This window comes from Dama dama, chromosome 11 (genome assembly GCF_033118175.1).
Source record: "Dama dama isolate Ldn47 chromosome 11, ASM3311817v1, whole genome shotgun sequence".
Classification (NCBI taxonomy): domain Eukaryota; kingdom Metazoa; phylum Chordata; class Mammalia; order Artiodactyla; family Cervidae; genus Dama; species Dama dama.
Genome location: NC_083691.1, coordinates 37337533 through 37359787, shown reverse-complemented (window position 1 = coordinate 37359787; position 22255 = coordinate 37337533). Strand labels below are relative to the sequence as shown.

General features: G+C 37.1%; 2 protein-coding genes across 3 annotated transcripts in view; both read left to right on the top strand.

The window, feature by feature from the left end:
• ANXA4 (annexin A4) overlaps positions 1–3789 on the top strand; it is a 72572-nt gene extending 68783 nt beyond the window's left edge. For both annotated transcript variants that reach the window (XM_061155131.1, XM_061155132.1), the window contains one exon: positions 2686–3789. In XM_061155131.1, the coding sequence (XP_061011114.1) occupies positions 2686–2745 (60 nt within the window). In that variant the 3' untranslated portion in view covers positions 2746–3789. The remainder of the gene's footprint in view (positions 1–2685) is intronic.
• Positions 3790–6982: 3193 nt separating this feature from the next.
• Positions 6983–22255, top strand: part of GMCL1 (germ cell-less 1, spermatogenesis associated) — a 46878-nt gene continuing 31605 nt past the window's right edge. Inside the window, exons 1-7 of the mRNA XM_061155130.1 lie at positions 6983–7496; positions 14026–14149; positions 14789–14885; positions 16096–16193; positions 18497–18609; positions 19560–19625; positions 21323–21407. Coding sequence (XP_061011113.1) covers positions 7237–7496; positions 14026–14149; positions 14789–14885; positions 16096–16193; positions 18497–18609; positions 19560–19625; positions 21323–21407 — 843 coding nt within the window. The 5' untranslated portion in view covers positions 6983–7236. The remainder of the gene's footprint in view (positions 7497–14025; positions 14150–14788; positions 14886–16095; positions 16194–18496; positions 18610–19559; positions 19626–21322; positions 21408–22255) is intronic.

Here is a 22255-nt window from a genome sequence, read left to right as displayed (position 1 = left end):
CAAAAGGAAAAACCTGAACAAAAAGAAAACATGAGCTCAATGAAAGATGAAACACAAAATGGACATTAAATATGGACAATGTTTAATTTCACTAATACATAATAGATTACAAATAAGAATGGATCATCATTTTTCACTAAATACCTTAACAAAGTTTAAAGAGCTCATAACCAGCATTGAGAAAGGCTTGGGGAAAACTCACCAGCTATTACAGAAGCACTGTAAACTAGTCTAACTTTCCTAGGAGGCGATTTGGCAATAAATGTTTAAAAAATAAACTATACCTCTTATGTAGCTATTGTTAGTGTTTAGGAATTTCTTTAGGGGAAATAATAAGGTAAAGGTGCACTAATGCACAGAGTGGGAGAAAATATTTACAAATCATATCTAGTAAGAGTTTACTATCCAGAATGTATAAAGAACTCCTACAGCTCAATGGCAAAGAGACAAACAATCCAATTAAAAAATCACAGAGGGTTTGACTATCTTCATACCTACTAAGATGGCTAAAATTAAAACAAAAATGGAAAATAACAAATGTTGGTGACAACGTGGACAAATTGGAACCTTGTGTATTGCTGGTGTGAATGTAAAATGGTGCAGCCACTGTGGAAAACAGTTTGGTACTTCCTCAAGTAATTAAAACATAGAATTACCACATGACCCAGCAATTCCACTCCCAAGTATATACTCAAAAGAAATGAAAACAAGGTTGTACACCAATGTAAACATTATTCATAATAACCAAAAAGTGAAAACAACCTAAGGGTCCATTAACAGATGAATGTTTACAGTGTGGTAGATACATACATAAAATGAATGAAGTTTCTGATACATGGATGAACTCTGGAAATACGCTAAGTGAAATAAACCAGACACAAAAGGACAAATACTGTATATGATTCTACTTACATGAAATATTTAGACTAGGTAAATTCATAGAGACCAAAAGTACACTAGAGGTTATAAGGGGCTGGAGAAAGAGGGGAACAGGAAATTCTTACTTAGTGGTTACAGAGCTTATTACATATTATTTTCATTTTTATTAACCAATAGGGGATGACTCAAATTATGGAAAATCTATACAATGGAATACTACACAGACCCTAAAATGATGGGGTAAAAAATATTGACTTGGGGAAACAGCTCAACAAATATATTTACATTATGTGTTTGTATATGTATAAATATGCAAATATATGTGTTTACACACACTCATATCATACAACACTGGAAAGTCTAAAAATAAAGACTCCATGGCCCATTCAATAACAATTGCCAAAAGGAGCAGGATAGAAATAGAAAATATGTAAATAATAGAAAAAAGACAGAAGTGAGGTTAAAAACATAAGTTATGATAATATATAAACTCCCAGTTTAGGTAAAAATACAAAATCCTACTGCATACTGTTTATAAAGAACAACTGAAATACAGTGATATGTAAGAAGCTTTAAAAGAAAAAGCCAGGGAAAAGAACATTAGACAAATAAAAGGAAAGCAGGGGTTATATTAAAAGTAAAAAGAAGAATTCAGGACTTCCCTGGCAGTCCAGTGGTTAAGACTCTCGGCTCCCGATGCAAGGGGCATGAGTTCAGTCCCTAGTTGGGATCCCACGTGTTGTGCAGCATGGCCAGAAAGAAAAAAAAAAAAAAAGAATTTATGGGGGAAAAGCATTAAACAGAGAAAAAGTGGATCACTGTATTTTGATAAAAGCTACACATTACAACCAAGATTAAATTACCATGAAACTTTAGGTGCCAAACAGTATTGCATTCAAATATACAAATAAGAAACTTGAGACTTCAGAAGAAGATGTTGATGGGGATACTTTGCTGGATGTGTTTAACACATCCTTATCTTTTGACAGATCAATGAGGCAAAGTATCAACAAGGGTGTATTAAGGTTGATTTGAATAATATACAGTAAACTTTGAATCCAATCCCATCTTTTCTAGTCACCCATGAAGCACTAACAAAAACTGATCTATTATTTAGACCATGAAAAATTCTACATAAAAATTATTTCTTCTTTCCAGAAGGCTATTTTGCAAACCATATTAAAGGAAAATGCATGATCATTAATCTGGCAATTCCCATTTTATGAAAATTTATTCTGAATAAATCATTAAGAAAATGCACAAAAATGTATGTTTATTACAGCAGTGTTTTTAATAGTGAAAAATTGGAAACAACGTAAATATCCAATGGGCGGAGATCAAATAAATTATTTTACCTATGTAAAATGGAATACTCTGTAACCATTAAGGAAGGATGTTGTGGAGGAATATTTAATAATAGGAGATCAGCAATATTAAGTAAAAAAGCAGAATACAGACGAATACTACAATCTCATCATGTAGGAATCTATATGCATAGAAAAAAGTCAGGAAGGATATACAAAAACCAAAATGTTAGGCATAGTAATCTCTAGATGTTGGAATTATGGATGATCTTTATATTCTTTTATGTCTTTATTTTCTACATTGAACAAGTGTTCTTTTTGTAATAAAAATAACAAATGTCATTTAAAAATAAAAAAAAAATAAAAAAAACCAAAAACACTTCTCCTAGAAAAATCCAGGCAAGATTGGAAAAGTTAACCTAGATGACTTTGAGCTGTATATTCTATTTTGAAGCCCATTTCTCTGACTGAACTCTGCTTTTCTTGCCCCCCCCACCACCAGGGTGACACATCCGGAGACTACAGGAAGGTGCTGCTCATTCTCTGTGGAGGAGATGATTAAAATAAAATCCAGAAAGCACAGGAAGATTCCCTACACTTTGAATTCTTTTTAACTTAATTTTTCTACACTGCTATTAGCATTATCTCAGAATGCTTATTTCCAATTAAAACGCCTACAGATGCCTCCTAGGATATAGCCTGTATTATTATTCATCTATAATTACCCACTATGATGCTTTAAAGCTGTACTTGCATTTCAAAGCTCATAAAACCTAAAAGGAGATTTCAAATTAGAAATAAGAATGTGCTCCATGTTTTCAACAGATCTCTTCCTGTTTTTGTTTCACAGAAATTGGGATATATGACGTTATTTCATATTTTCTTTTTGGTGAAAACTATTGAAGTGGAAGACCGGAAGACTGTTCTAAAACCTCTTTTATTCCCTCATTCTATTGTTAGAGTGGCTAGTCATTTCTTGATTTGAAATTGTCAGCGTCTAGTTAGTAAGAATATCTATCCAGTTTGCTATTTTACAGTCATTGTTTGAAAGCATCTACACATCTGCTTTGTTTAGGTTTTCATCTAAAGTGCTAGTTGATCTTAGTACTCAGTTCAGCATTGGAGACTCCCTCCATCACATCTTACATTTAGGTCAGTTAGACTCTCCAGGTTGAAGTATAACAAACTCACTGACTTGTCTGAATAAATTCAACTCTGTGTGGTTATACAGATCATATATGTCTGACTACCAAACATAAATGCTGAACATTCCACAATATTAGGGTTAATAATAATAATAATATAATAATAATAATGGTCTTAAAGCCAGCTTGAAGATGAATGTGAAAAAATTAAGTGTCAAACTACATATTCTGGTGATGGTGTAGTGCTCTGAATTTACAAATTTTTGTGCTAAAATTAATTTTTAAAATAATTTTTAATTTTGTTGATTTGATTTGAATACTTGCATTTTGTTGATTTACACTTGCACTGTGCCTTTCAACTCTAGAATTATTGTAAAGGTATACTTGGATTTAATTTAAAAGTTCAGTTTGCATACAACACAGAAAAATAATTCCAATAAAATATGGTGTCTTTCAAATGAGGTATATGCTTTCTCTGATTGACTTTTCTGCTTGTGAGTTTTTTCATCCTGGATTCTGAAGTAAGATCTTTTTGAAGGAGTTATATTATTCAATTTCTATTAGAAAGTACAGCATTAAGGAAAATAACATATTTACCCTGTAAAATTAATGTTCACATATACCAAACTCTACTTAATGATAGAAAATAGTATATTTAATTTATCTCTGGAAATGAGTGATGCTCTCAGTTCTAATAAGTAGAACATTCATATTAAATAAGAATATTTGTCTTCTTTGTTCATTCTGTAATATTTGTTGTATTTTGATGGGTGAAATATAGGGATTTGTTTCTTCTTGCCTACTGCAAGTGCTTGACTATTGGTGAAAGCTATTTACATGAATATTTAGTCATTGCAGTTAATTGTAGGAAATAGTACTGCTGCTTCAATACCTACCTAGAAAAGCATGCAATCTCCAGGTCAACTTTATTTAGCTTTGGAAGCACTCCAAATTTTTGGTGATTTTATGTTTAAATTACATTGGTTGACCAAAAGAGTCCATTCAGGTATTTCCATAAGATGTTACAGAAATACCTGAATGGACTTTTGGCCAACCCAATATATGACTTAGCCAGAATTTTAAAACAAATTGTATATGTTGATGAGAAGCTTTCTAGAGAGGCGGTAAAGCCACCCTGGAGGGAATGATTGTTAAGTTGAATAAGCACAACTTTGTAATATACTTAGAAAGCAACTTAGTTTTTTTCTCCCACTATCCATTTAGATTTATTCATTGGGTCTAGCTCTTCTCCTGTCTTTAGATGAAAATTCTAGATAGAGGATAGGGTTGTGACTTTTCTGATCATTCTTAGGTTTTAAAAAGTCCTACTGTGCAGGTCATAAATATGTCATTTCAGTAATGAATGTTTTCAGTTAAAATTCCAAACTTCATTTACAGCTGAGGCTTCTCCCCTTGTTCAGCTCTGGTTTATTGCCAGCAAGAAGCTGGCATTTGGAGACAGTGGGCTTCTTTTTTCACCTTGGCTTCCTTCTAAACCTCCCCCCCCCCAACCTAGCAGGAAGAAGAGTAAAGGGGAACAGGAAACTTTTTACCTACTAGTGCTGCGATGGTAGATGATCAATGTTGTGTGATGCTATCAGATGTTTAAAGGCTAATTCTTAAAGACAATCCTGCGTTCCTTTACAACTCCATCGTCAATGAACTACTCATCTTTGGTTCCTTTCACAAGCAAATGCAGTTCTCCTTTTTCAGCCCCTAGAAACTCAGGCTCTGTGCTAAAGTCTGTCATGCCACCCAGTCCTTTCAGACAGGATCTAAGATGATCCCATGTTTGCTGTCTTATAGTGACCCACAACTGTTCCATGTGTATCCTTTTGTGCTGACAAAAGGTATTCTGGCGGTGCAGCAGGGGATCCGCTCCTCCCCTCCCCATTTCCCTTCCAAGCTACCTCAGCCAGCCTCTCTCAGTTCATATTTCTGAGTGAGTAACTGGGACCCTAAGTTACATATACCACTGATGGGAGTATAAACTAGTGCAATCATTTCAGAGAGTAATTTGGCAATAGATAATAAAGTTATATAAAGTTCCCAGCAAACACTTCTGGGGATCTATTTAGTGAATCTCTGCATATGGTATTCATTGCTGCTCTTATGTACACTAAAGTAGAAACAATCTAACTCCCTCAGTGAAGGAAAAGATAAAGAAATTTTGGATTAGTCACAAAATGAGTAGTGAAAATTAACTAGAGATTTGTCAACTGATTAAGTCTCAAAAGTATAATTTTGAGAGAAGAAAGGTGCAGAATGATAGGTATGAATGATTCCATTTAATTACATGTCTAAACACGCAAAAGAAAATATATTGCCATGGGTACACATATAAAAACATGCATGGGAATAATGATCTAACCATTCTGAGGATAGTGTAGAGGGGAGTTTCTGCCTATCTGTATTGCTCTACTTGAATGAATCAAAGCTAGCATAATATACTGAAGTTTTTACTAAAATTTAAGTTATATTTGTGGTGAGTTCATAGGTATTTATCATATTAGAGTAATTCATTTTAAGTATTCCATTTACATTTCATTATAAATACTGTCATTATAAGGGCTTCCCTTGTGGCTCAGCCGGTGAAGAATTTGCCTGCAATGCTAGAGACCTGGGTTTGATCCCTGGGTTGAGAAGATCCACTGGAGAAGGGAAAGGATACCCGCTCCAGTATTCTGGCCTGGAAAATTCCAAGGGGGTCTCAAAGAATCACAACGGAGCGACTTTCACTTTCACTGTCATTATAAATATTTCATTTAAAAACTAGCAGAAGGTAATCAGAGAATGAAAGCTGACTGCCCAGTCAGCTTTAGCTGATAGCAATGGCTGCATACTCCATGTGTACAACTTTAATTTTTGCTCAGCACCTGTAAGTTTTGCTTGAACCTCCAGAAGGCACTTTAAACCTTGACAGGCCCGGTATGAAGCCTATTCAGACATCCCACTGCCGCTGGGAGGGAAGGAAAAGAGTCCTGGGAATGACTCGCCGTAATCAGTTAAGAGCAGACAAGAGGTGCCCCTTAACAAATCCAAGGGCTGGAAAGGGACATATGCATACCGATAGTTGATTCATGTTGATATTTGGCAGAAAACAACAAAATTCTGTAAACCAATTATCCTTCGATTAAAAAAAACATTAAAAAATAAAACACACATACACAAAAATCCAAGGGCTTAGCAAAGCTCCACATTCGAGGTCCTCCTCTCTTGGAAAGCCTGAGCAGGGCGTGACCCTCGCACAAGGTTGGTGTTCAGTCGCTCAGTCGTGTCGGACTCTGCAACGCCAAGCTCACACATGGTGAGCTCCTCCAAAAAAGACCCCCAAACAGCAATGTCTTTTTTGCCCCGTGCCGGTCACAGGGCCCAGAAGACATCTGAAGTTTAGGGAATCTTTGCAGAAAGAACGAATAAGCTAGAATTGTCAGTCTTGCTAACACAAAGTGATGTCCAAACTAAAGCTAAACGGCAGTTCTGCCTCCAACTCAGGATTGTTGTAGAGAGCAGCCAAGCTCAGCGTAAATACCCCGGGGACAGCACACGCGCTGCCCGGTTCCCGCCCTCAACCCATTCTGCGCAGGCTCCACCTGTGACGTACGCGCGCTTTCCCCCGCCCCTTCCGGAGGCTCGCCGTGCGCATGCGCCCTACGTTCCGCGCTTTGTTGCAAAAGCTAGGGGGTGAGGTCCTGCGGTTCGCGCGAGTGGCGGCCAGACGCAGCGGGCGGGGCGGAGGATGGAGGCTGTGGTGTCCACTGCAACGGTCGTGGCCGCGCGTGAGAAGGTGGCTGTGTAGGCAACTCGGGCTCTGTGGAGGCTGGCGGTGGTGGCCGGGCCATGGCGGGAGACCGTCTGTGTTGGGCTCCCTGAGGTGCGCTCCCTGCCGTCTCGGGGAGCCGTGACCCATGGGCTCGCTGAGCAGCCGGGTGCTGCGCCACCCAGGGCGAGCCCGAGCCCAGCAGGAGCCGGCTTCTGGGGCTGGGGGCTCCGCCCGGAGGCCGGAGACTGGTGGCGACGCGCCCGGCCATGGCTTCTGTTACTGTCCGGGCAGTCACAAGCGCAAGCGGAGCAGCGGGGCCTTCTGCTACTGTAACCCCGATTCCGAGACCGACGAGGATGAGGAGGAAGGGGACGAGCAGCAGCGGCTCCTCAACACCCCTCGAAGGTACGGGGCGAGGAGGGGGACACGCCCGCACTGTCCGCGCTCGCACCTGTTGGGCGGCTTCCGAGGCCCGGCCTGGGGATGAGCCCTGGGGGCTTCGGGGGCTGCGGCGCTCCCCAGCCTGTGAAGAGCCGGACGTGCCCTTGACTGGGTAGACCTAAGAGTCGGTCCGAGGTGGGCCGGATGGGGTGCACCTGGGGAGACGCCCCGTGGTCTGGCTTGTAAACCGCAGACGCCGCCAGGGTGGTGCTACCGCCCCAAGATGAGACTGAGAAACGCCAAGCCAAGGCTTGCGCCTCGTTAAACCTTAGACAGGGCCAGCCGGCCGGCCTTCCGTAATACACCTTGGTCCTCTCTTGAGTGGGTGGCAGTAGAATTAAGTTGTTTTGCATCCGGCTGCCTTGAATAGTACGAGACACGTACATTCAGGCCCTGAAATGGGCACCCCTGTTGTCCCACAGCGGAAGGGAAATGATTACATACAGGAGCTCTTTTTAACTGTAAAGGTGAAATTTATCAGTAGTGTGTACATTTGTTCCTCAATAGCAACAGAGTCTTTTCAGCGTCTCTAGCACTCAGATTCGTTGAGCAAGTGTAAGGCAGCTTGCTTAACCTTTTTTTTAGAAGAGTTGAAAAACGTAATGTTTACTTGGAAACTAAAATGTCCTTTGTAAGTTGAATATATTTTCACATAAACAGTCTCGTTGCTACCTTTTTTTGAGGCTATCAGTGGGTCACATAGATGTAATTTTTTAAAGGAAACTTTAAAAGAGTGTAAAATTTTATGCTACACGTACATGTTTATTGTAAAATAAGAGTATCATAATACCCTCTAAGTAATTTGATTTTTAAATCCTTTCATACAGTTTTATGTTTATATTTACAAAAATGGACCCGACTGTCAAACTGTTCAGTTCCCTTTTTGGAGAATTAGTGCAGTATAGTTTTAGGAGCTCAAGTTCTGAGTTCTAGTCTATATTTTGCACTTAATAGCCTTATTTCCTCATGACTAAAATGGAGATGCTAATACAATGCACAGTGCCTGGTATGGAAGCAGTCAGTAAATATTATGTCTCCTTGATGAATCGGCTCCCCTTATCTTTACAAAATATAAAGATATTTACATCCGTATTACTATAGCCAGTACCACTTTGTTTTGATTCCCTTTTAACCTGTGTCTTAAAGTAGTATTTTGTAGACAGCATTTAGTTGAGTCTTGTTTTTGAAAAAATCCAATACGATAATCTCTGCCTTTCAATTAGTATTTAGACCTCTGTATTTAATGTCACTATAAAAATATATGGGACTTCCCTGATGGCTCAGATGTAAAGAATCTGCCTGCGATGCAGGATACCTGGGTGCTATCCCAGGGTCAGGAAGATCCCCTGGAGAAGGGAATGGCTACCCACTCCAGTATTCTTGCCTGAGAATTCCATGGACAGAGAAGCCTGGCAGGCTACAGTCCACAGAGTTGCAAAGAACTGGACACAACTAAGCGTCTAACACACACACATAGAAATATATGTGTCCGGGTCCGTTTGAAAGAAATTACATAGTAATTTGAGTAGAGAAAATTTAATATAACCATTATTGAAGTAAAGAGATCTCTGAAAAATACAAGAATAGAGGACATAGGGAGCAGTCACTACTTCTAGGGCTGAGACAGACTATCCAAGGAAGAAACAAATTTGGAATAGGGACACCTTTTCCAAGCTGAGATTCAAATGTTAAAGGAGTTGTGGCCCTCTAGATGGTAGAAAAGTTTGCTAAGATGTGGAAGGCTGAGACAGGCTAGCAAGAAACCACCCACTGGCATGCCATCAAAACTAGCTTGAAGGCTGTCTGGCTCACAAAACTGAAAATATTTACCATATAGACCTTTATAGAAAAAGTTTGCCGACCCCCAGATTACATGAGTAGAGTGGAATGGAAAATCTAATAAAGCAAATCTTTATTAGGAAGTGTATATCAGAATCTAGTGTGTTATACTAGTATACCAGCATAAGATGCCTAGTTTATTCAGCTCAGCATGGACAAAGGGTGTAAGAAAATTTTAAGATGAGGAATTTTGTGAGTTATCGCTGATACACTTCCTGAGGTTGTCTCGTGTGCACTTCTACCTCAGCCACCACTCCATGAAAAGCTTTGGTCTCCAGGCCCACTTTCTACCTAATACCTTTTGTCAAGTTCATGTTTTACTTTTACATTAACAAGACTTAAAATTCAGCTGTTCTGCAACCAGATCTTTAGTTTCTTTTCTACAGAGTGTCTCAAAATGGAAATCTAGTGAACAGTTATTTGTTGTTAGAGCTATGTAAATGTTGTTCACCGCAGAGTCACGTAGTGTGCTAGGATTATAAATCGTACTTCCTGGGTCCAAAGTCACAACCACTTGTTTTTCTCTTGGGAGAAATCTTCTAACCTCATAATTAAATTAAATCTTTTTTCTTTTTTTCTTTTTTTTACATTCCATTAAGCGTTTAAATTCAGACCCTGTTTTCATTTGTAGCTTATTAGAACAGTACTCTTTTTTGTGTGTGTTGCTTTTTTATTTTCCTAGACTTCTCTGACTGGCTTCCACCCCTACCATTGACAAAAAAATAATATTCCTTCATCCTGTCTTCAGATTTTTCTCTTTCCAAACACACTTGCGTGGAGTCTGTCTTATTTAAACCCAAACCTCCCTCCCAGGTCCCTTCATCCTCCTGTTCCAATCTGGATTCATTGCCTGCTAGGTCAACACTTATCTTGGGACAGACATTGACCCTGTCTGTAGGATTAGACCCTGTTTTCTATAGCCTGTGTCTTTTCTGAACTCTTCTGAGGGAACTACATCCTATATTTTCCTAAGAAAATTGCTAACGAAGGTAATTTGTGCTTACCTAGTTGTAAATTTAGTCTCTCACTTTAGTCATCTTTTGACTCAGTATAGAAGTCTAATCTGAAATAACTTTTTATATCTTTGATGGTATTAATTCATATGATACTGGTCTAATTCTCTTTTCTTTTTAGGTGACTTTTTTTTTCTCTCTGGAGCTTTTGGAATTTTTTCTTTGGTATTTTGGAATTTAGAAGGTGCTTAAGTATAGGTCTTTTAATGGCCTTGGTGCTTTGTGGATCCTTACAGTCTAAAGACTGCTTTGGGGAAAGTTTCTTCTGTAATTCCCTTTCTTCTATTATCTTTGTTTTTTCTTTCTTGGACCCCTCTTAACTGAATTTTGGATCTCTTGGACTGCACCTCTTTCTCTTTTTTTTCTTTCTAGGTCCTTTTTGCCTTATGTTCTAGGAAATTTTCTTTAACTTTGTCTTTCCTCTTTTTTTTTAACTTCAGCAACCATGTTTTTGGTCCTGAGAGCTCTTTTCTCCCTCTTCTTCTGAGTCATCCTTTATCATAGCATCCTATTTTATAAATGTAATAATCTCAACTCTCATAGCAAACAGATGGGGAAACAATAGACACAGTGACAGACTTTATTTTCTTGGGCTCCAAAATCACTGCAGATGATGACTGCAGCCATGAAATTAAAAGACACTTGCTCCTTGGAAGAAAAGCTATGACAAACCTAGACAGTGTATTAATAAGTAGAGACATTACTTTGCTGACAAAGGTCCATCTAGTCAAAGCTATGGTTTTTACAGTAGTCATGTATGGATGTGAGAGTTGGGCTGTAAAGAAGACTGAGCACCAAAGAAATTGATGCTTTCGATTGGTGGTGCTGAAACTGAAGCTCCAGTATTTTGGCCACCTGATGCAAAGAGCCAACTCATTAGAAAAAGACCTTGTTGCTGGGAAAGATTGAAAGCAGGAGGAGAAAGGGTTGACAGAGGACGAGATGGTTGGATGCCATCACCACTGTGATGGACATGAGTTTGAGCAAGCTCCGGAAGATGATGAAGGACAAGGAAGCCTGGCGTGCTACAGTCCTTGGGTTTCAAAGAGTTGGACTTGACTGAGCGGCTGAACAACAAAAAATCTCAACTCTGTAGGTGTGCTAGTTATAATTAAAGTGTTGGGATTTTTTTTTTAAAGTTCTCTTTCCCCTGAATTATACATTTCCTCTGATGCCAAATTCTCTCTTTTTAAAAATAGTCTTTAATACTCCTAATTTTCCTCATGTTGGGAGATCCTTGGTTGTCTGCCTCAAAATGGGTAGCTTGTGTGTGTGTGTGTGTGTGTGTGTGTGTGTGTGTGTGTTGAGTAAATAGATTTATTACTACTGAGCCTCCCCTTTGAGTAGGAAGATTGTCTACTAAGTTGTATATGGTTGTATATGGGTGCAGCATGCTCTGTTTTAGAACAGAGACTCCTAAATGTTATTGGTTCACAGTACCCTTGGTGTCTCAGTAATATTTTTCTTGGCACCTCTGGCCCTAAAGAAATATTTAATAGTCAGGTCCAAACAAGTTAATAGTGTAGATCACATAGTATCTGAATGATGTTGCTGTGATTTCCTTTAAGTTTGGAATATTTCACATGCCTCCCTGAGTTTGCTGTGGTGCTCCAGGTGCTTTGGTACACTGTTTGGGAACCAGGATTAAATCCTGGTGAATAGGTTGGCAAGTAACACGTTACAGATTGCTCAAATGCCAGGATGAGGCTCCAACACCTACACCAGAGTCTTAATTCTTCCTGATAAATATATTCTGTTTCTTTCTAGAAAAACCTTGGATTCTGTTTGCAGGAGTTACCTATGCTCTGTGTTCATAGTGGTGGAGGTCATTAGGGGAACAAGTTTCCCCATTTTCTACCTCACTTCTGCCTTCTTTTTCTCTTGACATCTCGTCCTCCCAGCCCCATCCCCACCCCACAGTTCTGAAGGGCTTCACCCTCCATTCTAGATCCTGATACATTTTGGGCTGTGGCTTTCACTGCTCTTTTCCATTCCAGTTTGTTTTCTAACTTCCAGATCCATGGAATTTTCTCATCACGTGATAAGCCCAACCTCACCTTATTCCTGTTGTGGGTTTATTCCTTTCTGCACTTTTAACCTTCATATAATCTAGAGAGAGTGCTTTTAGGAACTGGAGACTACTTGTCTCATTTATCTCTTACAGTAACCCAATGGAGTGATTATTTATACCCTTTTCTCACATGTAAGGTAACTGAGCTGTCATAGAGCTGGGACTCAAAGCCAAGTCTGTCTACCACCAAAGCATGTGCAATTTTTATTGTCTGTTGGGAAGAGGTATTCAATACACAGATTTAAGACGCCGTCAGAATGATTACTGATTTTTTTTAACATGTAATAAAAAATGTAATCAATTATTAATTTTACATTTTCATTAATAATCAATGATTAAGATTTTTTTTTTCTTTTAACATTTAAAAGTTTTACTAGGAAAGCTGTCAGAATTGGCCAGGAGTATAAAAAATATTGAGCAACCTCTGCCTAGGGGTTTCCTCACCTACTGGATGGACCGTCTTGATCACAGATTGTCAAAACAAAAATTACACAATTCTTCCTTTAAATTAAACCTTATGCACAGATCCAGGATATTTACAGATGCATAATAATATGTGATGCTGTTCTGGTTGAGGTTAGATGGGATACCCAGAGTTCACTCCTCACTGTCCTTTGTAAAGCCTAAGACACTGCTCCATTGAGCATAGTTTTGAAAACCTTTGGTCTGAGGCTGTGAACTATTTGTCTAATTTAGGGAAAAACACATTTTTAGGAGTTTAAGAATAGTTTGGGGGCTTCCCTGGTGGCTAAATAATAAAGAATCCGCCTGCCAATGCAGGAGACATGGGTTCGGTCCCTGGTCTGGAAAGATTCCACATGCCACAGAGTAGCTAAGCCCATGTGCCTCCGCAACTGAGTCTTTGCTCTAGAGCCCCAGAGCTGCATCTACTGAAGCCTGCGTGTCCTAGAGTCCATTATCCACAATGAGAGAAGACACCACAATGAGAGAAGACACCACAATAAGAAACTCGCACACTATATAACTGGAAAGTAGCCCCTGCTTGCCGCAACTAAAGAAAAGCCCGCACAGCAATGAAGACCAAGCACACCAAAAATAAAAGTAAATTACATTTAAAAAAAGTTGTTTGGTACTAAAGTAACAGCAAATGTAACTTACTTTTAAAATACTTGGGTAGGTCTTATTCTTCATTTTGTAGTTGCAGTATTATTGCAACTATATTGACATTGTCCATAGTGCTGATTTCTAGACAGGGAAATAAACAAAATCATCATGCTGATTTATCTTTATTGAATAGGTAATTGACTTAATTCAAAAATCAAAAATTGCAAAAAGGTGTATAGTGAAAGGTTTCCCTCCCACTCCACCCCCCTCTATCCACTGTTGCTCCTCTTGGGAAGAGTACTCCAGAGATCACCACTATTATTAGTTTTTTAATGTGCCCTTCCATACATAAGCATATTTGAATGTATAATATCTCTATCTTTACACCGTGGGCAGATTGGTTCTATTTAATAGAAATTGAGCAAAAGGAGTATTTAGAGTTACATGCAAAATAAGTAAAATACTCAGTATTACACATATATAATGTTTGCATTTCTTTTAACAGGAAAAAACTGAAGAGTACATCCAAATATATTTATCAAACATTATTTTTAAATGGTGAAAACAGTGACATTAAGATTTGTGCTCTAGGAGAAGAGTGGAGCTTACACAAAATATATTTATGTCAAGTAAGTATTTTATTTTTCTCTTTGAGTAGCCAAGGTAGTCGCTTAAAACAACTCAAATTCTTTTAAGTCTTGTTCTTTCTCATTGTATTTCACAGTAGTCTTCTGCATGAATATTTGTCCTGTCTGATGGAAAGTCTCATTCTGTAAGAGATACACTGTGAATATTGTTAGTGAAAACTTAGTTTGGTCTAGGAAACAGATTTTGAGTTTTCATTGTCACAGCAGCCTAGGAGTGTGTTTTTGTCATTCCAGTGAGGTACTTAATTTAGTGCCTTCTGTTGACAAAAGTGGAAAAAGTTAGGGGAAGAGGATAGAATAAGGACTCAACAGTGTTTAGTTTCTTTTCTCTCTTCCTTAGTATATTATTTTATGTCCATCTTGTGTGCAGTCATATGTTTATGAGATACTTAAATATATAATTTCTATGCCTGAATTTAGAGTACTATTGAAAAGGAAAACATATATATGTAATATACTCAGAAATTGTTCCACTTAGTGAAAAGCTTAGTTGGTTCAAGTAGTAACATAAGAATTCAGTTCAGATAGTAATATAAGAATTTAGTTTTCTTTAATTAAAAACATAGTATTTTGATAAGCCTAATAGTGTCTTTATCATAATTTCTTTTTCATTTTGTTAAGTCTGGCTACTTTTCTAGTATGTTCAGTGGTTCTTGGAAAGAATCCAGCATGAATACCATTGAACTGGAGATTCCTGACCAGAATATTGATATAGAAGGTAACTGCCACCATAATTACTATTATGTAAAAATGATTAAAAAAAATAACCTTTTTATCCTTTTGGCAGAAAATATTTTCTTCTAACCTTGTTAACCAGGAAAAAAGCTCCTTTTAACACTCCACAGTGACAATTTTTTATTGATTTACTCTATACTTTATCAATTCTGTTCTGTATCTTACTTTGTCATGTCAGCTTTATCTATCTGTTTCCTTCATGTTTAAAAATATATCTGCCTGGGATATAGAGGATGCAGAGTGAAGAAAGGAGAAGTATGACCAATAAACAGTAAGCCAGTAAACAGTATTCATTGATTATTCCCTATACATAAAGATCTTTTCTGGGAACAAGTAGATGTATCAGGTAGTCAGTATTGTTTTAGAGTTATAATGGCCTTTAGATGAGGAAGCTGAGGCCAGGAGGATTTAAGAGACTTATTTTAGGTCTCAGAGCAGCTTAGTGAGGTAGGATCAGACTATAGTTCTAACTCCTATCCTGGTGCTCCCGCTTCTCTCTTTGATAACTGAAGTGGAAGTACCCAGTACTGACCTCATAGGCAAAGAATATTTATAAAGCAAACCCTGCAGGACACACATGAGAATGGCAGTAGAGAGAAGGATGGACAGGTTCAAACAACTGTGGTGGCAGGATACGCAGGAGATGCAGGTTCAATTCCTGGGTCAGGAAGATCCCCTGGAGGAGGAAATGGCAACACTCTCCAGTATTCTTGCCAGGAAAATCCCATGGACAGACGACCACCTGACTGGTTACAGTCCGTGGTGTCACAAGGAGTTGGACACAACTGAGCACTCACTCACAGGACCAGGATCCCATGCTCCGCAGTGAAGCACTGAAACACCAGGGTTAAGATTGTCATTTGGTCTGTGTAGTTGTACTTAATAATTGAACTACTCGGGGATATCGTCATAAAACTCTTTCCAAGGGTGTCTTAATTCTGACCACTAACTGATAACAAGGTTAGATGTAGGAGAATCCAGCATGATTTGATAGAATTGATGGAAATGTATAACATTGTTATTAAAGCATCATCAGTCCATAACCATTACTAGTAGTTTTATTAGTGATAATCATCTTATCCTTTTATACTAGATTTAGACATATGTCTTAGTGTATAAAGACTATCCTTATTCTTGTAATATTCTTACAGCTAAAATTGTTATTTCATTCTATCTGTGTATTTTGATTTCAGCACTTCAGGTGGCATTTGGGTCATTGTATCGAGATGATGTCTTAATAAAGCCAAGTCGAGTCATTGCCATTTTGGCAGCAGCTTGTATGCTGCAATTGGTAAGTATGCATATTACTCAAAAAAGAGTAACACTTGTGTCTTTGTTTCAAGGTATCCCTTCCAAAAACAATAATAAAACCTAGCTTTTTATAATTTTTAAAATAAATATATAAATACTTCTTTTGTGATAAGTCCTTTAAAATGTTTAACCAAAAACTTTACTACAAATGAGGAGGGTCTTGATACTTGTGTAAAATGAATGCAGGCTGTTTCTATGTAGAGATCTTAGAATGACTATAATGTGGAACAAATATACTTGTCTAAATCCATTTATAGATTTCTATGCATTAATGGGGCTTCCCTTGTGGCTCTGCGGGTAAAGAATCCACCTGCAGTGCAGGAGACCTGTTCAGTCCCTGGGTTGGGAAGATCCCCTGGTGAAGGGAACGGCTACCAACTCCAGTATTCTGGCCTGGAGAATTCCATGGGTTATATAGCCCATGGGGTCCGCAAAGAGTCAGACATGACTGAGTGACTTTCAGTTCTTTCTGTTCATTAATGACTTCCTTGACTATTATGAAGCAAGTGGCTTATGATTTGATTATTAATTCATATAGTTCATGGATTCGGAAAACATTGAGTGCTTTCTATGTAAATGTTTTCTTAGGAAATGATTGTGTGTAAACCACCTAAATGTATATAATCTATTGGTAGAATGACAGATTTGTTCATTCAACAGACGTATATTGAGCAGTGTGTCAAGCTAGGCATAGAGATCCAGAGGTAAATAAAGATATCTATGCCTTCAAGAAGCTCACAATGTAATGTGTATAGAGTCAAGGAGGAAGGGTTGATATATAGGCCCAAAGAGTAAAGTAAGAGCTGTCCAATATTATAGATATGATGATAAACTTTCTGTAGCATTTAGTGGATGTGCAAAGTGGTCACTTTAACCTGGTAGTGTCAAAGAAGGAAGTTGTGTTTGAGGTTGAGTCTTAAAAACTAGATATGTGTTTATCTTGTAAAGTAAGAATAGAGGGGAAGAAAGAGCATTTCATGCAGAAAACTAAGATATAGAAATGAGAAAATAATGGAGCATTAGAGAAATCTGAGAGGAACACAGATCTAGCATAGAACAGAAGAAGGGTTGGAGAAAAGGAGGCAGAGGCCAGATCACGAAAGTCCCTCAGTACCTTTTAAAAAGTTAACACTTTGCATATTATAAGTGCTTTTGAAAAGTTCTACTCAGAGGAAAGACAGAGTTGTATTTTAGAAAGAATGCTTTATCAATGTGAAGGATGAGCTGAAAGGAAAGTTGAGTATAAATCCTATTGCAGTAATCCACGGGAGGGTCTAGATGAGGGTAAAAGCATGAAGAGGAAAACTGGATACTTGCAAGGTTAAGCAGGGATTATGCTCTAGACCTGATGACACAGATGGATGTTAAAAGGAAAAGGGCGGAGTCTAGAATAGCTTGCCGGAAAGTTTAAAATCCCAATTTGAGTCAACATTTTATTTCGATCATTTTAAAAGGTTAAGTTTCTTTTGATGTGGCATTTTTATACTGATTTATTTGAAATAATAGTTAATAGCTTGTTAAATATCCTTGGCTGAGGTAATTTGATTTTTTTAATGTTTTGATCCTTTCAATACTTATTTTCAGTAATTATACTTTTTAAACTTTAATCCTGTTTCGGTTTTATTCTAAATTCACTTTCTGCATTATCTGTGTGACTTGGCTGTTTAACAATAATACTCTTGCATGGTGGATGTAGTTCAGAAATTTGAGTAAATTCACTTTCTGCATTATCTTTGTGACTTAGCTATTTAAAGTAATACTCTTGCATGGTGAATATAGCTCAGAAATTTGAGTAAAAAATGACAGAATTCTTTCCCTATATTAAATAAAATTAGCTATTTGAAATCTTCTATATAAACATTTTAGATTAAAATTTCAACATAAGTTTAAATTGACTCATACTGTGTACTTGCCTAGCCCATTACATAGTCATCTGACTATGTAAAAAGGTCTTAGTTTTAAAAGAACAGGCAAAACAGAATGCTGCTTAAGTTTGCAAAGGTCCAGAGAGGAGGAGAACAGAAAATAGAGTAGCAATTTTTATCTGTTTTACTGCTTTTACCTTCTCCCTTCCATTTTTCAGTTCAAGTATTTAGTTGAATACTTGCTGAATTTTTTTTTTTAGGAAGTTTTACTGGACTTTCAAAAAAAGACTTAGGCTTGCTGCACTTAATGGTTTTCTTTCTTCCTTTTTTTTTTTCTTTTTAATATGTGAAAGCACATATTCAGAGCTAATTTTTCCCACATGAAATGGGCCTTTCCAGTGCTTATTTATATTTACAGGATGGTTTAATACAGCAGTGTGGTGAGACAATGAAGGAGACAATTAATGTGAAAACTGTGTGTGGCTATTATACATCAGCAGGGACCTATGGATTAGACTCTGTAAAGAAAAAGTGAGTTACCTTACTTGTTTTTCCTCTCATTCCACTTTTGGGAATTTGACTGCTTTGGTTTCTTACGAGAATGTATAGCTATTAAAAAAAGAGAGAGAAAAAAAAAGAATAGAATTTGCTATAAAAGGTTCCTTTTTATATTTGGACTAATTAGTAAACTCCTCAAGTGTGGTCTCTGTGACTGTGGGTGGGTTATACATGCTTATAAAAACTATGATCCCTCTTTACAGTACATTTCTATTAAATGTTTTAAAGCAGTAGGCATAGTAGCTATTACAGTCGTCCCTCACTATCCGTAGGGGATTAGTTCCAGGACCTGGGTGGATACCAGAATCTGTGTTTGCTCACCTCCCTTATTTAATGGTGTAGTATTTTCAAATAACGATCCTTCTGTATACAGTGAATCATCTCTGGATTATTTATAATACCAGTATAAAGGCTATGTAAATAGTTATAAATCCAGTATAAATGCTATGTAAATAGTTGCTGTCTTGTGACAAATTTAAGTTTTGCTTTCTGGAACATTCTGAAATTATTATTTTTTCTCCAATATTTTCAATTCTCGGTTGGTTGAATCCACGGATAGAGAACCCGCGGATACCGAGGGCTGACTGTATATCAGTGCAACTACTGGCAGTGTTTTTAACTCTTGAGAATTGCAGTACCCATTTTCAAATTATAAAGAAGGTAACAGAAGTATGTAAGGCCCTTCATAAACCATTTAACACAAACTTGAAGTTGTCTTAATTAGAAAGGCTCTTATTAATATTAAGGGAATATTCCCTTACTAACTGCTGACAAAAACAGTACTAAATTTCCAGTTGTTAAATTAAAATATTTGAGCATGTCCTAGCAAGATTAATATTCTGTTTTTACTTTAACTGTATGTCCTACTTAATAAACCATAAATATATAATGTATAATGAAATAATTCCATGTTTTAATTTCAGGTGCCTTGAATGGCTTCTGAACAATTTGATGACTCACCAGAATGTTGAACTTTTTAAAGAACTCAGGTATTTGAATTTTAAAAAGCTTCATAATTATCCAAAATACTGTTCTTCATTTGTTAAAGTATGCAAGACATTTTTGTATAAAACAAAAATATATTATGAAAAAGTGAACTTAACGAAATGTATCTAAGTTTCTTTCCTTTGTTGTAAATGATACAATGCATTTTTTTGATACAGTGCATATTATGTCTACTGTTTTGATCAATTTTAATGGAAAAATTCATTGCTGCTGTAAAACTATAGAAAGTCTCTAGGGTTATCTCACTTTTGCTGGACTCTTAGAGAATCTAAACATTTATTTTAAAAACTACCATCTCTTATTATCCAGAAATTACATTTGAGAAAGTTGTCTTAAACATGTTACTAAGACTGATGAAACTAAATTCACAATTAAGGTGGGCTTCTGATCTGGTTTGCTTGTTCTTCCTTCCTCCCTTCAAGTAGCTTCTGAATGGCTGCTATATGTAAAGGTGCTCTGTTAAGGGCTTTGAAGGAGGCAGAGATAATTACGTCATGGTCTCTGCTCTCTCTGAATTTATTTGTAATAAAGGAGCTAACAAATCTGCTATGGGTCTGAGAAATTCAGAGTTGGAATGAACTTTTAAAGACCAGAGACTCTGTAAACACTTTCAGGGTTTCAGGGTTGCAGAACAGGGTTCAGTACCCTTTTCTGAAACAGGGGTACAAATGTCCCTGGGAGTATATAGCATTCTGATAGAAATGTACAAAACCAAAGGCTTAACATTGAGTGGCTTACTGGTTTGTCAGTTTTGCTGACTTTTTGGGGGAGAAGAGTAGGGAGGAGTAGGAGAGAAGTAAACATTTTTATGTTTAAATACATCGTGGAATAGAGAGAATTCAAGTTTCTTTGGGCTTATAAGTACAAAAATTAATAGGGATGTTATTTTTATGACTAGCCTTCTCCTAGATTCCTGGGTCCTTTCCTTTCATCTGCCCTTAAGAGGTACTTTGATAGAAAGATTTGAGAAGTATTGTATTCAACTAGAAAATCATCACCTAAATGATGTCAAGACATAAACAAAGTCATTAGAAACACTTTTTCTCTTCTCACTGAGCTTTTTTCCAAAGGAAGATAAATCATAGTGGTCACCTTAAAAATTCAGATGCTCTTCTGGCTTGTTGAGGGTAGTGGGGGGAAAGGGAAAAAAGGAAAGAGCTAGTAATATCATTTCCATTCTAAATTTACACTAACACTTATTTCTTGATATTACTTCCTTAATAAAATAAAAATTTGTTTTATGACTAAACAATTCTCTCAAGCCTAGAGGTAAAAGGTTACTTTGAAGATATATCTCCTTCAGTGAATTTTGACAGAATTTTTGTTAATTGAATAAAAGGGAAAGGCAAAAGAAAGGGAAGGCTGCCACTTTATCAGAGTATGCTAAAACTTATCTTATTAGGACTTTGCTTCACCATTATTAATCAGCGGAGCAAGCTCTTTGTTTCCTCAGCAGTGCAAGAAAAAACCTTTTGCAGCATACAGTCTGAATTATAAGTATCCTTACATTCAAATAGATTGTTTTTGTCTAAGATTCTTTGTCTTGGGCAAAAAGACTGATGTAGTTTTTTAATTCCGTGTTTTCTTTCAATAAAAAAGACTTTAAAAAGTTTTCAGTTCCACCAAGGTCTTTAACTTTGGTATAAAGCGAGGCTCACTACTTCTGTTTTATCTTCTCTAGTATAAATGTCATGAAACAACTCATTGGTTCATCTAACTTGTTTGTGATGCAAGTGGAGATGGATGTATACACAGCCCTTAAAAAGGTATTTCCATAATGTGATGTGTGTAAAGATAGCCACTCAGCGTTGCTTATAATAGTGAAAAACTGAAAACAGCTAGTGTCCAGTGGTAAGAGAGTGATTATACATGCAAGAAAAGGAAAAGGAAATATGCCAGAATGCTAAGTCTTTAGGCTTTAGGGAATTGGTATCATGAGTAATTTTAATTGTATTCTTTATACTTTCCTCTTCTAGGAATACATTTCTGTTTTTTCCAAGGTTTTTTTTTTTTTCAATAATTAACATGTTATTTACATGATCAGAAATGTTAAATATTTTATATGGTTTTCAGAAATGTTTTCAGAATTGAGCTTTAGTTGAATTAATAACTTTATGATGAATTTTTCACACATTTTTCTAGAGAACGTTGAGATTCTTTTAAAGGTCTTTTGTACTTAAGGCATATGTCTCACTTCATCCTTTTGTAAGGTTTCAACATTTTTAGTATAATTTTGTTTTCACAACTCTGAAGAGACAAATGGGCTATTACTTTTGTTCTGTAGATGGTAACACTTAGACAGAACCCAGGTCTGTGAGTTCTAGTCTGTTGCTTTCCCCACTGCGTGATTTTGCTGTTAGCCTTTTGTCCTTAGCACCAAGTTTACATTAATACGGTCATGAAACCTGGGAATGAGTCACCTTCTGGCTGAGAGTCTATTACTATTTTTCCTCAAAGAAGTTTAGTAATGTGGTCACCTATCATTAAAGGAAGGTAGACAGCCCATTTCTATCTCTGAGCCACTGGTAGCACTCTTTCTTTCTCGTAAGTATTGATGAATGCTTACTATGTGCTAGGCACTGCTCTAAGTGTGTTACCCGTATTAATTCTAATA